This window comes from Pygocentrus nattereri, chromosome 1, assembly GCF_015220715.1.
Source record: "Pygocentrus nattereri isolate fPygNat1 chromosome 1, fPygNat1.pri, whole genome shotgun sequence".
NCBI classification, from domain to species: domain Eukaryota; kingdom Metazoa; phylum Chordata; class Actinopteri; order Characiformes; family Serrasalmidae; genus Pygocentrus; species Pygocentrus nattereri.
Window position 1 is genome coordinate 17,369,931 of NC_051211.1, and position 18,454 is coordinate 17,388,384.

The 18,454-nt window shown below is 38.5% G+C and overlaps 1 protein-coding gene across 1 annotated transcript in view; it reads right to left on the reverse strand.

The window, feature by feature from the left end:
• The window catches only part of ep300b (E1A binding protein p300 b), a 38,065-nt gene that overhangs the window by 13,250 nt on the left and 6,361 nt on the right, over positions 1–18,454 (reverse strand). Inside the window, 15 exon segments of the mRNA XM_037541947.1 lie at positions 4,153–4,304; positions 4,729–4,900; positions 5,320–5,550; positions 6,805–7,239; positions 8,367–8,519; positions 9,032–9,117; positions 9,346–9,423; positions 10,385–10,529; positions 10,776–10,893; positions 12,362–12,496; positions 13,575–13,680; positions 14,284–14,529; positions 15,978–16,091; positions 16,690–16,930; positions 17,466–17,633. Of these exon segments, the coding sequence (XP_037397844.1) occupies positions 4,153–4,304; positions 4,729–4,900; positions 5,320–5,550; positions 6,805–7,239; positions 8,367–8,519; positions 9,032–9,117; positions 9,346–9,423; positions 10,385–10,529; positions 10,776–10,893; positions 12,362–12,496; positions 13,575–13,680; positions 14,284–14,529; positions 15,978–16,091; positions 16,690–16,930; positions 17,466–17,633 (2,580 nt within the window).

Genomic DNA, 18,454 nt, shown 5'->3' on the forward strand with positions numbered 1-18,454 from the left:
GTGATCTAATACAATCACATGGAGGACCGTAGGCTATGAGAATGAGAGGAGCCGATGCTGCAAATGGCTAGCAAAGGACTACATCAAGGGACTTCAGATGATTATTTGTGAGCTGTAGACTTTATTGAGCTTTGGTGATACTTGCCAGACAGTAATTAACTAGTAACGAGTTGCAATGGCTCAAAAAGTAGGCAAAGTATAATTTAAGTTAAATTTTACGCATTAAACAAAACAGGTTGCATCACATTATAGTGTAGGTTAAGTTTATATTTCACTAACACTAAACAACTATAAGCTGCCACCTGTTTGATTTAGTAATGTACAAAAATTATGTCTGAACACAAATACAGACAATGATTTATTGGTAATGTGATTGATGTTAAAACGTCTGATATATGCACAAGAAACACAACACTCAACCCATGATTCAACTTATGATACTAGCATCACGATTTGATATTCTCATGATATTTTGAGCAATATCTGAATGAAGCAAAATGATGACCGTGCATCCATGTTGTTCCACGTCTTGCCAATAAGATTCGAGGCACAGAGGCAGGAGTGGTGCATATGAAGTGAGCACGCCAGAGAGAGTTGTTGATTGATGTTGGTTGTTCGCAAACTTTGGTGTTTAAACAAGGCAACTGTATTAGACTGCATAATTCATAGAATGTTCACTCTCCATGATGCATTATCACAGTTTTGCACTGTAATATCACAATGCAATGATGCAATGTTACATCTAATTTGACCCAAATAATTTGTCGTGGTTTGTTAGCTAATGGCTTAATAAGAAGGTAGAGTCTGAATTACAAATTACTGCTCAGAAGTCACTCAGCCGTCCTACTGAATGGTCATCTTGGAAGACCCTTGAATGTAGCCAATGAAGCAACTGGTCTAAGCAAACACAGCTTGTGTTGTGTATTTAAGGGCCTAGGTCTAAAGCTCTCTGATGCAGGCCTGGTGCCACACTGACCCAACACCCCAAACAAAACCAAACACTGGGATTTTGCACAGCTGCAGAAAATGTGGAGATAAGCAGTCGATAATGCATCTTATGTTAAGTCAAATGGCCACATTTATATGGAAATATTTACAACAAATAAATACTACTTCTTTAAAATTGATACACAGCAAAAAAAAGGGAAAAAAGAGGTAAGAGTTGAGTTTGTTGGGTCTGTATTAGCTGGGGTTTGGGATTAATACGTGTTGAAGTAATGTGGTCGCACGGGCGTGAGTGTGTGAGTGTGTATGTGCGGTTTGGCTGGTTGGGTGCAGAGGGAGACTGGACTGTAACATCACACATTAATGAACTAGAGCAGCACACTGAATTTTTAGCAGCATTAACAGCAAACTGAAGCAAATGGCGCAACCTTGAGGATGAACACAGCATGACAGCATTCAGAGAGAGAACAGGGACTAAAATAAGCTGCTAAAAACTCTTCAATATGGCTAACAGACTACAGGCAAAAGTACAGGAGCAAGTGGTCCAATTTTAAAGTTTCAAAAAGCAGAGAGCTTTGTATTCACAGAATATTCACCTGTGTCACTCTTATGCCTCGGCAAAAAAGCTGCATCTATTTTTACACAGTTAATATTTTTTTTCAGACTTTTAGCCTGTAGTGCAAGAGCCACAAATCTTATCCACAAAAGGCTGGTTTGGCTGCATGGTTTCGTTCCAATCAAGTAGAGGCACATCTGATTCCACCTGTTAAATCAGTTGCTCTCAGTCTTCAAACAACTGATTAGTCACATGAAGTGTGCTCTGGTTCAGCTGGAACGAAAACCAGCAGCCACATTCTCTTCTATGGGTAATGATAAATTGGGGGCTACAGAACAGTGCTGCTTGGCTCTAAAACACCAGATTTAACATGACAATTAAATGTTAGAGCAGAGAAAGCACTAAAGCAGAAGAGCCCGATCTTCTCCACAAAGGGCCAGTGTGGCTGCAGATTTTCTTTCCAATCAGGAAGGAGCACTCTTCACATAACTAACCAGGCGTTTATTTGCAATTAAAACTTGCAGCCATGCCAGTCCTTTGCAGACAAAATCGGGCACACCTGCTGAAAGCAGTTGCTTTCAGTCCCAGTTCTGGGGGGACATGTGTGTTTCTCTTGCTCTAACCCACCTGGTTCAGCTCATGAAAGGCTTGGTATTGAGCTAATTGATTTGAATCAGGTGTTGAGTCAGCTGCATTAGCCAGGAGAACACAAAAAAAGTTCACCGAAAGAGATCCCCATAACTGGGATTGATCATCAGAGCATTAAATCATACAGTACTAGAGCCTGCCAAGGCTAGCATTTGAGAACACTGTTGTAAACAGTAAATAAGCACATTAAGCACACTATGCTATGGGAACAGTGAAGCTGAGGCAGTAAAAGCGTGCCAAATACCCATACAGTCACATTGCAGCTGATCTAAGAATGGGTGAGGAAGACTTGTTGATTTTAGGATTGTCACTACTGACTGCATTAATAAATAGTTTCAAAATGGACTTCACTGTATTATACAAAAAATAAGCTTAGTCAAAGATTGTAAACTAGTCTTTCTGGGGAAAAAAGTTAAGCAAGATAACTACGAAGCCCCTAAAAAGGCTACTAAAATGACCAAAAAACACTGGCAAAAATCTGGCAATCAGGTGCTGGTTCTTACTATAGGAGAGATCAGTGGCAATCTAAAATATGCATTGTGTTTATTTAAATGACTATTCATAACAAACTCATGGAGAACATACATTTAAAATTGGTTTTTAAATTGAGTAATCAAGTTTAACTGAGTAATTGCCACAGCCCAACTTCACTATAGAGAGTCAGAGTGCAGCACAACAGGCTGTACCAACAGTAATGGAGCTAAAGGTCTACCATCAAATATCCTACAATGTAATTTTGGACAAAAGCGTAGGGTTTTTTTTTTTTTTTTTTTACACAAGTCTTCGTGTTGAAGTTTTGCTAAGACTTTACAAATCTTAATTGTAATGAAAATGAGAAAGTGATTTAAAACGGTTTGAGCAGCTAAATATCTTAAGTTTTTGGGAGGGAATGTAATTACTTTCAGTGCCAAATATCAAGATGTGTACAATCAGTGTTTTTCATCAGGATTACAATCAGGATTTTCATTTCAGTGCTTTACTAATGATTTCTTTAGACCAGCATCTGTCTCTGAAGCGCATGTGTTTTTGGCACACTTCACACTCATACAAAAACAGATACATACACAAACACATGGCCTAATGCAATCAAAACGCTGTTAAAACAGCTAAAGGACCAAGATAACATAGCTTGAATTAAAAGCAAATACTGAGGTGCCTGAAAATCAAAGTACCCCCAAACCTCTATAAACCACAAACACACAGTCAGTTACCCTTGGAGGCAAAGTAACAATGTTCACTATAGCTGTTTTGCAATTTGATTGATATGGCCATGAGTTCTGACAAGGAGAGACTGCTAAGGAACACAGAGAGAGGCGTTTTTGTCATCCAAGTAAAATCCTTTCTGTTCCCTCTCTCAGCGCAGGTCAAGGATCATGTTATTATTGTTAACTTTATATACAGCTATTCTGGTGATTTAGTGGCGATTTTAGCAGATGTAAGCATCGGGCCAAACTCGAGCAACAGGCATCGGGCACCAAGCATGGACATCAGCTCTACATAAAGCGATGTGCTATGAAGCGGTTTGAGATGTGAGACATTACAACCACAATCTTGGACTTGGACTACACAGCCAGTTTTGCTTACATTCATTTTTATCACTGCAATCCAATCACAAACCAATGTGGAGGTTTAAAAATTTGAGCGATATATGCAAGTACATAATTCATTATGAATAAGTTATTCAGAGAAAACAAAATTATTTGGTCCACACTGACCTGATTCACCAGCAAAGCAATGAACACACAGCCACAGAATTCATTGCATTATGTGGTGTACAGTGAGCTGAGGGTCAGAGAACTCAGACATACATACACACACGCACACAATCTGGGTGAACTTCTCTACACTCTCTCGTTCACACATCACAAGGAGAGGAAGGTGTGAGAGAGAGAGAGAGACAGAGAGATAGAAAGAGGAAAAGGAAACATGATTCTAATGACTCTAGAGCTAGGTTTTTTGATTGGAGCACAGGAAGCAGAATGCGTGTGAGCGCAGGGCCTTACCAGGTTAGTTTTGTTACTAGTTCGAATACGTACAGGTATCCCCAGCAGCTGGGGGTCCACCGGCTGGCGGAAGGGCAGAGACTCGGGGTCCTGCCTGTACAGAGCCTCCAGAGTGGGCATCAGAGCCTGCCGGACCTCCTCTGGTTTAAAGACTGAAAAAGAGAGAGACAGAAAAAAACGTGCGTATATAAGCTCAAAAGGTTGGGCACCTGTGGTCAAATTACAGAACAGTTTCATTCTAAAATGCCGCACATCCACTTGTAACAATGGAACAAAGTAAACATCTTCAACAGAGAACTTCTGCATATTTTAATAAAAAAAAAAGAAAAAGAAAAAATCTATAGTGTATGAAATCCGAACATGATGAATTTTTTTCTCTATTTAAAAAAGCCGCAATCTCTGATGAAAAAAGTAAGGGTAGTGACTGGGGTACTTTTTGTAATGTGTTGCGCATATACACTGATCTATGTGATATACATCTGACATATAAATTTGCTGGATGGGATTTACATTTCCAAGTGAATATCTGTTATAAAATATGCATTTCACTAAAAACATGCACACATATAAGCCTACTTTTCTTCTTGCTCTGTGTACTGGTGGTGGAGCTGTTTGTTGTTGCTGGTTTCTCCTCTTCCTCTTTGGGTTCAGTCTTCATCTCCGATTTCTTCTCTTCTCCCGTCGCTGATAACGACGTCTCCATGGGCTCCTCCTTACAGTCGTCACCAGATGGCTCCTCCTTCTTAATCTGTCCCACCAATGGAGGAAGAGATGTTTGTATTGTGTGATCACATCTAACAGCACTGAGACACTGAGGATTTCAGCACAGTGAAACTTTTTTTTTTTTTTAGACATAGACAAAATTCAGGCTTAATGATGTCTGACATCATATGACAAAAATAGATGTCACAGCTGAAAACAGCAGTCATGATCTCAGACGACATAAGCAAGTCTACTTGAGACAACAGTTTGTAATTTAGTCCTACTGTTTGAACAATGCTGATTGATAGGGTAAAATGTTCCATTACTTGTTAGCTACCACAGCCTTGTAGCTCTAGTGCAAAACTACAAAAGCAAAATTGAGACTTCAAACATGTCTTGGCTGATTTACTACATTTACCACAATTGAAAAATTACATTTGATTTTTGGCCAAACCATCACTTTACCTCGTTTTCTCTCACCTCCGGTTTTTCCTCAGTCTTCATCTCCTCCTGCATTTTCGTCACTGTGGCTGAGGCTTTGCTCTCTGTCTCGTTCTCCTCCTCTTCCTCTGATTGTTTGACCTCTGTTTTGAGGTCAGCCAAGGACGGGCCTTCCACAGAAGTGAGCTGGGGGTCAGGGAAATTAACCGAGGCTGGAGTGGATACCTGCCCATCCAGAGATGACTTCTGAGATGGCTGAGGAACAGCAAGAACAACATAGTTTCACATTAGCCAATTAAAGAAGAGACACACAGAGACATTAACATAAACAAAGAAAACTTTGAAGAGTACAGTATGGAGAAAATAGCCAATAAAACAGATCTACAAATACAAATTAGACAATGAGCAATAGCTGTCCTTCCGTATCTGAATATGCAAGAGATAAACAGAAGTGTAAATCTGCATTTACTGCAGGCATTTTGGAATGTTAGGACTGTTTATCATATAGGGAATGTATTCTGTTAGAATTTCATAATTTAAATTTTAGGCTATCTGACATAAGAGAGGTGTAATGCTGTCTTTTCAGATGACAATACCAACAAGGAAACAACGTCAAGCTGATATGCTTTTCTTTAAAATACAATTAGAAATTAAATATTTATAGTCCATGCTCAAACTTCTTATGCTCTTATCATGCAACATTACTGCATGATTAATGATGTTACACATTAAAAAAAATATGGTTCTTCAAAGGATTTATAAGCAAGTTCTATTCGGAACCAATGCATGCTTAAATGTTATTTTACATGGTGAAATAGCGCTGTATATGGTTATATATAGAATCGTGTTGAAAATGGTTCTATAGAGCACCAAAAAGAGCTCTTCTATTATGTCAAGCTTATAACAACCATTTCACCATGCGAAGAATCATTTCAGCAAGAAAAGGTTCTATATAAAATTCATGGTTTTAAATAGAACATTTCCTTAAAAAAACCCTTAAAGAATCATCTTTCCAAAAATGTAATATGACTGTACTTTGTTTTGTGGTGCTACATGCAGAGCTAGCTCTGTGACAGAATCGGGCCGGACACGTTACTTTATTCTTTGATCTTCGATCTAGCATTTTCCACTGATCTGATACCCCTGATCTGACACCAATATCTTTCACTATTTTGAACTGTAAAAATCTACAATAATAAAATGTATTGATTTAACTGATTAAATGTTACTATAAATACTAAACAGTTTTTCCAGTCACATTTGTACATTCAGTGTACTTTTAATTCTAGACTGTACCAAAATAAATCACATTGTGGTGAAACTTGAGAATTAATCACTAATTTCTTGAATATTTTCCCACAGAATCATAATAAAACTGAATCAAGGTCAGATTTGTACTTTTAACAAGAAAATTTTAAGAAAACTCAGAAGTCAGGTTTGTCTGTTAAAATGAAAAGAATAATGTAGACAGCAGTCTAGAAAGACAGTGTCAAGAACTGTGCAACTCACCGGAGTATGAGCATTCAGCCCAAGAGCATTCTGGGAAGGCACAGACGACGCTAGCCCCACCTGAGGAACTCCCGAGGCTCCACCTCCGTGCGTCTGCGGCTGCATCTGATTGACTTTCTCTGGCTGCTGCTGCGGGGCAGGAGGGGCCATGGTGACGGAGTTTGGTGTGTGTGGCTGGGGCGTGTGGCTGCCAGGCAACTGGGGCGGAGTCTGATGAGGGTTGGGGGTGAGGCTTCTAGCAGGAGACGGTGTATTTTGCTGCAGGGGTGGAGCATGTGTGTGTGTAGTAGGCGTTTGTGGACAGTGTGTGTGTGAATTGGGGGGTTGTGTGGAGGACGGGAGGTTGGGGGAAGGCCCCAGTGGGCCAGAACTCGGAACAGCAGGTGGAGTCGGAACGGCTGGACTACTGACTGGCAATAATGGAGGAGTGGACATCTGAGCAAGCAAGACAGAAAGAAAGAAAGGAAGAGAGGGACAGAGAAAGAGAGCACTATTAGGTCAACTTTATTTACTACTTTTAAAAAATATTTCAGAAATCAAAAATATGATTGACAAAGGTTTATATATAGACATTGGATGGGTCAATCACTCATCACTGCTGCCATACTGTGGACACACTGACGGGTGAACTCCACTATGATAGCACCGTGGGCACACGGATACAGCATTTCCGCTATGAATATTTTGCTGTGGCTGCTTTCGAATTTATGAAATGTCATTAAGTCACAATTACAAAACTCTGCAGAGGCCTTTAATTTGCAACGATGGATACAGGAAGTGGAGACACAAGGTGACACCTATCCTGGTCTACGTCTATACACCCGATGAGACGGAGAGAGAAATAAAGACAGAGAGGGAAGATAAAAAGGTAGATTAAACTAGCTAGTATTCAGTTAGAATACAATTTCAGTCTAAAAGAACATTAGCAATATAAAGTTATTCTTTACTGATGTTCATGGCCAACTAATTAACGTTATTATAAATATTATCATCATCATGACGGTATCACCAAATAATAGTCCAGCTAACCTACCATTAAATGTTAGCGAAATCCGTGAATCATAAAATCAGTAATGTTACTTCAATAAATAGCAGTAAAACTGTTGTCAAATTAACTTCCATTTGCAAAGTTTTCTCTGTCACAGGTAAATGGTGAGGTGATGGATCAATTCTGCAGCTGTGCCCTCATTTTCGAGTGTTAACCATTTACAATTGGCAAGTGACATTGATGACTGACTTTTGGAATCTAACCATTAATGTCTCGCTAGACAATGAATGCAACTAAGAGAATGACAGGATATTAACAGTCCTCATATAACTTGAGTTAACACTGATTAATACCATCAAACACAGATACACAGCTATTACTTTTGAGATCACAGCGATGTCAGTGTAGTTGATGATATAAAAGACAGAACACTGCTGACCCTTCCACAAACTAAATATCAATGATTTTATTGATCTGTATTTTAGCTCCTGCAATGTGTACGCGGATACATTATTTACAGGATATTATAGATGTTGATTACCACACGAACCAAACATAGAACAAGAGTGCTCACCGGAGGCAGTGGTCCTTGTGGCCCTGGCTGATTCAGTCCCATGCTGCCCTGGATTGGGCCAGAGCCAGCTCCAGGGAACTGGTTCTGGTTCTGCATGAACTGCAGAGAACCCATGTTGGGCTGAGCCATTCGGGGTGCTCCCTGTATACTCATCTAAAAACAACAAAAAACAAAAACAAACAAACAAACAAACAAAAAAACACGCATTAAATTAATTTCAGTCAAACGACAGATTACTCATTTTATTTCTATACCAATAAGCCAATTTATTAGACATTTCATTAAATTCTATGACAAATCTTCAAGAAAATATTTAATGCAACAGGACACAATCCTGGAAAAAAAAAAAAAAAAAAAAATCAGAAGACACATTTTGTATCTTTTTGTGTTATTGCATGTAGTGTTCAGAAAAACATTTTGTAATGTCAGTTGTACTTCAGATCCCTTGCCCAAGTGGGTTTTGGAATGAAAATTTAGTGCATACTTTATTGAATAACATGCATCATTCTTACTGATAACGTATTTAATTTATTCAAATTTCCTTAAATTCACAAAGCATGGTGTAATGAACTGAATCACAAATGTTGGAGCTGTGGAAAGGGTTGTTTCTAGGTGTTTTCAAGCCTTGATGAAGTATGAAAACTACATGTTACTCTATTGATTACCTGATTTGGGTTAGCACCCATGGGCAGTGGAGGTGTCCCCCTTTGAGCCATGCCTTGCATTCCCATTTGAGCAAACTGATTCATACCTGCACAGGCGAGAAGGAGGGTTGGGGGTAAAGTTAGTGTTTCTAATTAGAGCGTTATTTAACATCAAGCACCCTAAACATTTTATGTGGGTCTTTATACAGCAAAGGAGGGATCACACTGTAGGTCTGATCAAGCATTAGGTCTTGGGTAACTCATTTTTCTTTTATTTAACTTTAACTATAGAGCTACAAGGAGCGCCCGTGTGCGTGGCGTCTGTGTGTACGTACCAGCAGGATTCTGCATTCTGCTGACCATCTGGTTTGGTCCAGCGGGTCGAACGAGGGATGGATCTGCCAGAGGGCCATCTAAGTGAAAAAGAGACAAAGAGAGAAGTTTGTCAACATTACCACACAAGAAATAATACATAATACATAAATGTATTACTCCGCTTTCTAAGCTGATCTTGTGGCCATAAGCACAGAAGCAAGTTTCTCTCATGCACATATTTAAAATGAACATGAATCCTTCAGTACCCAAAAAAAACAAAAAAAAGTGATTTTCACTTTCTGCTTTGACTCCCTGAGGTTCACTCCACATTGTTTCATTATACCAGTTAAACCAGCCAATGACATAGGGGGGGATCCTTATTTTTCACAATACGGTTACTAATTCGAAGATCTATTATTCGATCCTGCTATCTAACCTCCATCAGCAGGCTTTCATCAATTGGCCCTACAGGCTGGTAACTGGAATCACTGAAAATCGCTGCACTACAATAGCACTCCTGTTAAAAGCTGCAGCAATGCTTGTATGTAGGAGTTGCTCTTAATAAAGAATAAACTTACATCTGTATCTGCTGCGTAAACTGACATGCTCAAAAACACATCCTTCTGGAAATAATTTTGTTCAACCACTTAACTCTGAACTTCAATTTTTTTTAGGTCACCATCATTTTTAATTATACAGCCATCACAGCATACTATAAAGAAATGCTCCGAGTTCTAGAAAGAAGTTGTCAATTGCTGCCATGCCAGCTACCACAGTAGGAACGTTAAAAAAAAAAAAAGTTACAGTTGTTGATTTCTGACTGAAGTCTGATTTTGATCCAAAACAAGCTCTGGATCTGAAGTTGGAGGGTAAAAAATGTTTGGTATCAATGGTAGATACTTATAAATGTACGGTTTCTTAAGTGACAAACAAATAACACAAATAAAATTTAAAAATTAATCGGGCCACTGCCTCTGCATTTTTAAGCCAAAATTTTAAGCATTGTGGCCAAATGCACAGGGCAATACACAATGTCTACCACAGTGTGTATGTACGCACTCTGTGGCCCCTGCTGCTGTAGTGTATTGGTTGGCATGCCTGACTGCCCCATAATGCCTTGTTTCTGCAGCCTCGTCCTCCTCTTCTCCTCCAGTTCCTTCTGGATCTTATAAATTTTCTCTGCTAGCAGGTGATAGTACTCCGCCTGGAGGGAGAAATATGAAATATAGAAGCCGTCACTTTATATTATACTATTAATTGTATTAACTGAGTAATCAAGTAATCAGCATTTTTTTAAAGAGCAAAACAAAACTCAACAAACTAAACTTTGTATCCCTACTAAAAACTCAAACATAGAAACACCATACGTTTTAGTGCTACTAACTTGTGACTGAAAACAGCAGAAAAAACAATATCTGTGTAGGAGAAACCTTGGTGCGTGTGTTCTCACCCTGCTATTGGCGGATTCATACATGTCTCCCTCTACTTTTCGGGCATAAGCCACCAGGTTCTCCATCCTTCTGTCCTTCAGAGCCGCAGGGTCAGGAGTGGGGAAGATAGCCTGCACACTGCTCATACAGACAATAAGTGTTGTACAACTACTGCTACTTATGGCTGATGATTCTTAATAAATATCACAAATTTCCACAGTTCCTTAACACACAGCAAAACTTGCAACATCTACAATATTAGTAGATTTGAAATATAAAAACAGTGATTATAAACATACAAACAAATGCATAAACAAACTGCTTTATTAAGTATAACAAAATAATTGCAAAAATCTTTTTTGTAAAAAGAGAAACCTGCATGACCTGTTCTCCAACCTAAAATGACTGTCTATTGAAAATGACTAGTCTTTTGAGAGCCATACATAATGATGAGCACACAGAATGCCTGTGTGATGAGCATTCAGGTGTCATGTGCGTAAATACATTTAATAATCTATTTACATCCAATAAATAAAATATAAAACACAAATTGGCCAATGTTGGCATTAGACTGACATAGTAACTACACTGCATATATCATAAATCAACAGCTCAAAATTGAGCTAAAGCAAGCTTGCTTCATGCCAAAAGTCATATGGCACAGCAGCAAAGACAAACTGACAAATGTAGCAGAAATTACTTTGTACATGCCTCTAGCAGCACGCACCTCACTGTAAATAATAAATAAGTAAATAAAATTATAGACACACACACACACACACACACACACACACACTTATATATATATATATATATATATATATATATATATATATATATATATATATACACAAAATCTATTTGTGTAGTGTGTTTATTTGCTGAGAAAAGTGTTAATATTTGAATAAACAAAATTTATAGAATGTTAATATTGATTTTACATATAGTGATTTTCTGGATGTCTGTGTTTGTTTCACCATTTACAAACCTCTCCTTGAGGAAGCCCAGTATTCTATGTAGTTACAAAGCAACTCCTGGTTTTACCAATCAGTGCTTCAGTAAATTGTGCTCATGATGGAACTGATGATATTAACAAGATTAATATCATATTAAGTTAACAACAATGTATGTGTAATATATATATATATATATATATATATATATATATATATATATATATATATATATAAATATATAAAAACATGCGTGTATTTATAATAATAATGATAATCATAATAAGTGTTGTATTGATCCTTGCAGCCCTAATACAGTCTGTAGAACAGACATTGTTCTTAAATCAACATTAACATCCCAATTTTTTCTACTGTTTAATTGCTGTGAGGAAAACAACATGTTTTCTTTCATTCCCTTCAAATCAAAGAGGGTCATCATTACAAATACTGATAATAAAGCAAAACAAAAAAGAAAATGACTCATTATTTCTACTCCCTGTATGTGATGACTAAAGTGAGCAGTAGTATCTGTGACAAATGTTTGTGTGTGTACACATCTGTTGGATGAGTGGGGGTCTGCTTGTTAAGATTTGGTCGGTTTGATGAGGCTGCATGGGTTTGTGTGAACATGCATGTATGTGTATGTTACTTACAGCTTATGAACGAGGTGGTTGCGAAGGTCCTGTGTGATGTCTTCATGCCAGCTTTTTCTAACCCCCGCTGAGGAGGGAGGTGTGGCCACAGGGACAGAACCCAAAGCCCCCACTCCTGCTCCCTCATTCATCAGACTGAGGGAAAGAGAAAGAGAAGATATCTATATATACGCTTTGGGTCAACCTACCACTGATCTGCACCCACCCCGGCATATATTGGGGGCAAATATCCTATAATATGCTGGAATTCAGACTTTGGAATCTATTAGCACTAATGAAGTGGTAGTGCACCCATAACACATTACAGTGCAGTGTCATAGTGCGCCATCAAACAGTAGGGGTGGGAGACAGCAGTGAACTGCCTGGAAGCAACTCTTCTTTTTTTTGCTAAAACATAAAGCCCAAAGTACTTCATTAGTGTGGCAATACTTCCACGGCAAGCTGTCTAAAACCAAACAGACACAGTCTCAAAGGTAGGTAGATTGAATGATAATAAAACATACTGTTTCTTGACTTTCCTGCATTTGTGAACCTTCAGATTTGATAAAAAGAGCAGTTAATTTCCTACTGATTCATTGATTAATTTCCTATTGATTGATTTCCTACTGATTAAACTGATGCAGGAAATTGCATGCAGATAAGATTCTGAAAGCTGTGGTTGTTTAAGCCAAAGACTGTATATGGCCTCACCAATCCTCTCTGTTTGTGTCATAAAAGCAGATGGCTTTTTTTGCATGACTAGTCGAATAACAGAAATTAATACACATGTAACTCCTATAAACATAGCTCTAGTCTACTATCAATGCAGTAAAAGGCTATCACTTCTGGCTACCAGTAATTCCCAATGAACCCTGTCACTGTCACTACAGATTATATTAGTAACTGCATAGTAAATGAGTTTTAAAGGTGCAACAAAAAGGGGACTTTAATATAATAAACTTCAGCATTCAAATAATCTAAAATGCACACAGTCCTTAAGGCACTATGTATACATATGGGTGTTTCCATCAGATTTCTTACTATAAGAGAGCAGTAGATAATTTAACATATGCCTTCTTACAAACTGACACTTTATGACTGCTGATTTAGCAAGAAAGTAAAGTTTAAATAATGTTATTATTATTTATTTCTTTCAACAGAATAATTGTGGCTGCCCTGATGTGTATTGTAGCATTAGCACAGTACTGCATTTGTCTAGTGCAGTATTTTGTACCCATGTGTGTTGATGCTTCGGTGTAGTAGGTTGTCTGGTAGGAGGTTGGGCTGCTGATTCTGGGCCTGAACCCCAACACCGCCATTAACACCCATTGGGTTGGCACCTGTGCAAAAAGAAGTGAGATGCACATGTTAATTTTAATACATCTATATACACATCAACTTGCACAATAAAAATATAAGTATTATAAATTAGACAGCAAACACTAAGCGTTTTATTCAAGATATTACAGAATATTACGGATCTTAAATTTTATTTTAACTTCATTCTGAATGTTATACAGATTTCTCAGTCATTTTATTATACAGCTCCTTTCACAGACACATCTGATGTTCCTCAATTTATTTCAAACAGCTTCCTAGATACATAGTATTTATTTGAAAGCTACGAAATTACACAGTACCGGCATATTAATACCATTTAATACCTGGAAATAGGCACACATTTTTATTTATTCAGAAACTTTTGAACAATACTGTATTTGTATTTCTGTCCGTGAAGTTCTGTCCATGAGGTGAGGGCCAAAGTCCTAAACAGTTTGGCAATTTTCCTGCACACTAACTAAATCTGTTAGGTAACTTATGAGTTTAATCAAGTGTGCTTGAGTAGGAAATTTACCAAACTGTCCATGAGCTAGGCCCTCCAGGACCTAACTCCTCCAGCCCTGCTGTGGGGACTCTGCACTCTTAGGTGTGGATTTACTCACCCACACTGTTAAGTGGCCTCATGCCTGTCTGCCCCGCAACCCCGGGAGGCGTGGGGGTGGGTGGTATTGGGTTCTGCCCGGTCGTCTGTGTGCCCTGGTAGGTGAGGCCAAGGGCGGCATAAGCTCGCTCGATGGAGCTCGGGTCAATCTGGCCTGGGGGGTTCAGGCTGGGGGCAGCAGGGGCACCACCTGGGACAGAACCGCCTATAGACCCCCCTAGAGCCATACCAGCTCCACCCAACAGAGCTACAGAGACAGAAGGAAAGCGCGATAAGGCAGACAATAAGAGAACAAAAAAGAGAGGGATGTAAAAAGAAAAAATTAAAAAGAATAGACAAAAAAGACAGAACACGGAGAAAAAACTAAAACAGAAAGAGATTATGCTTTTTAGAGGTGTCAAAGTTTTAATTATACATAACCTTTCAAAAAAAATAATGTAATTAGCAAGTGCCATTTTTTCCATTTATCCATAAATAGGTAATCAAAACCCAAGCAATTTTGACATTTAATCAATATAAAGTAAACAATAATAATATGTTCCAGGTCAAACAGAAACAGGCTGTGTCAATGAAAGTGCAAGCACACTGAATTGTGGCAAAGAAAGAAAGAAAGAAAGAAAGAAAGAAAGAAAAAGAAAGAAAGAAAGAAAGAAAGAAAGAAAGAAAGAAAAAGAAAGAAAGAAAGAAAAAGAAAGAAAGAAAGAAAAAGAAAGAAAGAAAGAAAAAGCGCAGATGGCTCCAGCCAAGCAGCTAAACTAGCGGTTTATTACCTTGTACTTGTGTAAACCGCTAAACAAACTGCACACCTATTAGCTTACTATACTACAGAGCACCTACATTTGGAGCCCTCTCTTTACGACAGAAAAACAAAAGAACACTGCAGAATGTTTCAACCAATTGAATTCAACAAACAGCTTTGTGAATTCAGTAATAACAGTAATAACAATTCCTGGCAGTAATTAAGACAAATCTTGTCAGAAACTGAAAGTCAGAACTTTTTTGCCATTTATGTATGCTTTTGAATAAACATATTAAACTACAAAATAACAAAGAACATACTTTTATCACTGATAAGTCTGCTTTAAATACAACAAAACAACTTAAAAATACATAAACAATTTACACAGAGAAAAATTAAGATTACTAATTATTACGTCTAATACTTTGCTCTCTGGTGCTGTTCGTAATTTTTCTTCATTTCAAAAACAGTGAACTCCCCATCCTGAGCCCCGCCTAGCCCCACCCCCACCCCTTATACTGCTGCAGCTCAAACTGTTCCAACACGCCTGCGCTGAGTGGTACAGGAGAGGGAAGGAAACAGTGCTTTTATTCATTATTTCTCGTTTTAATTCAAATTAATTTTGACATTTTGCTGTAGTCCCATTTATTCCTTTTAGTTTCTTTTCCTGAGTATTTTCTCTTTTGGTGCAAACCCAAAAGTGTAACTTCTGACCATTTTCTGAGAAAACGTTTCAGTGGACAAAATTACTGTTCATTCATATTTGATTTTGACAGCCTATTTCTTTATGTTTCATACAAAAAAGGGAATAACCCAATAAACATACAAGTTGACAGAAAAGCTGACTTTGACATGGTTTCTTCTGATTAAATCTGATAAAATCTTCTGATCTTCTGATAAAAAAGAGAGGATAGTAGAATAAATGTAAGCATACGTAAATGTGCGCATATACTCACACTGCTGGTTCCTCTTGTCTCCTGCATTCTTCAGCGGCAGACAGACAGGACAATCATGCCGTGTGCAGTTCTTCCAGTGAGAAATGATCTGCCTCGAGGATGCACAGTGAGCAACTACACAGACACATTGAGAGACGCGAAAGAGAAAATTAAGCTATGCAAAGAAGACTTAGATAAAGACAGTCGAACAACTGAACAGACAGATGAGCAACACATAAGGATGGCCATTTTAACCAGTTTCTGATATTAGATATTCACATATCTGCCTTTTAAAGCATTATTAGTATTTAATTATCCCAGCCAAAAATACTGAACATTGGTTGTTTGTTACGCCCAGATACCAAATGAAGTGATCTGTTCCCTATCGTGTTTCCAAGTTTTAAGCATATTTAACAGACTACTTAAAGAATAATAACTCAGAACTGCACAACTTACTTTTATATACCTATATGTCTTCATATACAGCTTTGCTTAGCTGTGCCTACTGCATGCAGTGTGAGACAAAATATCCTTTGCCTGAGTAAGTTCAAGCATCTTCTGCAGGTCTATCTAAGTATTTAGATAATACACGTTTTAGGATAACCATATATTCAAATAAGTTAGACCCCCCCCCCCCCCCCCCCAACATCTCCTTTATTATTTCCTTTATCCCATTTCATTAAACACGGTGAAATTGTTTTTCTTTATATCAGAACGATAGACAGGTCCTCACCCTGGCAGGACTTTCCAGCCTGGCAATGGGTCATGTGGTTAAGAACATTCTTCATGGTCCTGCAGTGGGGCAAATTGCACTGGCGAACTTCACCATTGGCCTGCTCCCTCCGCTGGCATTTATGGGCATGCAGCAGGAGCACCAGCTGCTGCTGAATCAGTTTCCGCTTCTCTGGGTCTGCTGTAGGGGGTGCTACAGCACCGCCCGGACCAGATACACCACCCACCACACCCGAACCAGGCTGAGGAAGCAGAGAGAGGATGGACATTAAGAACATGCATATTAAAATCCCATATAATTCTAGCTTTCTTGGGTACTTATCAAAATCTGGATCCTATCAGCACCTCAATGCAAACACAAAAATTAGATTCTTAAGTGGGAAATGTATAAAAGAATTTATATATATATATATATAAATATATATGTATAAAATTGATTCATTCCACCAAAAAATTTAAATGGACACTTTGTATTAACACACAATTACGCTATACACAGCAGAAGAGTCTTCTGCAGTTTCAAATGAAACGTCTTTAATGACTGTATTTGAATGCAATGTTTGCTAGTAATGTTAGCTGACTGGAAAACTAGGCATGAAGCAGTAATTTGCTTTCGTTTAGTGCAAACATACATTTTAAGCTGATAAAACTCAACAAAAAAGGCCCTAGGTAGTTAATTACTTCAGTGTATATAGTGTCTTGTGCAAAACTAGTGAGCATAGTGCCCAAACTAAGACATTAAGTATGTGTAGAAGTGTCTCTGGTGATGCCACTCACGAGGCCCGGGATGTTCTGGCCAGGTTGAGGTTTCTTGTCCATGCTAAACTGGGTGAGGCTGTTGGGGAGAGCTGCTTTGTTCTGGTGGGAAGGAGCAAGAGACTGACCCCCGCACTGACCATATCCAGCCACATAGGGGGCAGAACCAGCACCAGGCATCATATTCATCTGAAAGAAAGAAATTATCACACTTAACAGACTGGGTTTAGTACGGACAGAGCAGGGGTCACCATTAATGACAGTTTGACTGCCTGGGGTAAATAAAACACTACATCGGGACAGCACTACTGAAAATCACTTGCCAGGTTGGGCAAGTTGATGTTTTGATGGTATTGACGACAATCAACTTGGAGAAGAATGTACTTCATACTGCTGTCATTCATTTTCATATCCAAAGATCTGACCTCCTCAATGTGGTAAAATGGAGTAATCCAACTGTTTGTCATATAAAACGTAGCCAGACACATTGTTTGTTGGTAATTGCTTGCACTGAGAGGCAGGATTCAGCATGTCAGCAAAGCAGAAATAAGACCCGGACAAGCATATTTGCAATTTTGCGCAAGCACTTAGAAAAGGAGTGTACATATTCAGTCCTGGAGGGCTAGTGTCCAGCACTCACCTCCACTACACCTGGCAATTACATAAGTTGAATGAAATGTGTTTCAGCAGAAGAATTCTGTGCATCAAACTGTGCTGGACTGTAGTGACAGCAGCACCCCTGCCTTGGACGGCTGTGCCATTTGGGAGCCCCTACAACATGACTCTGGCAATAACCTGACCTCCATGACTAATTAAAAACTGAACATCTACTTAATGAACAAATAGCTGGGTAGCTGAATATTCAGGTCCATCCCTACAGAATTCTTAAATCTGCAGTAGTGATTTAAGAGGTAGGGATTAAACTTTATAAACATGCTTTCATTACAGATTTTCTAATACATTGTTTTATTTTGGTCTAAACCACAGGACACAGAAAGGAAAATGTTACT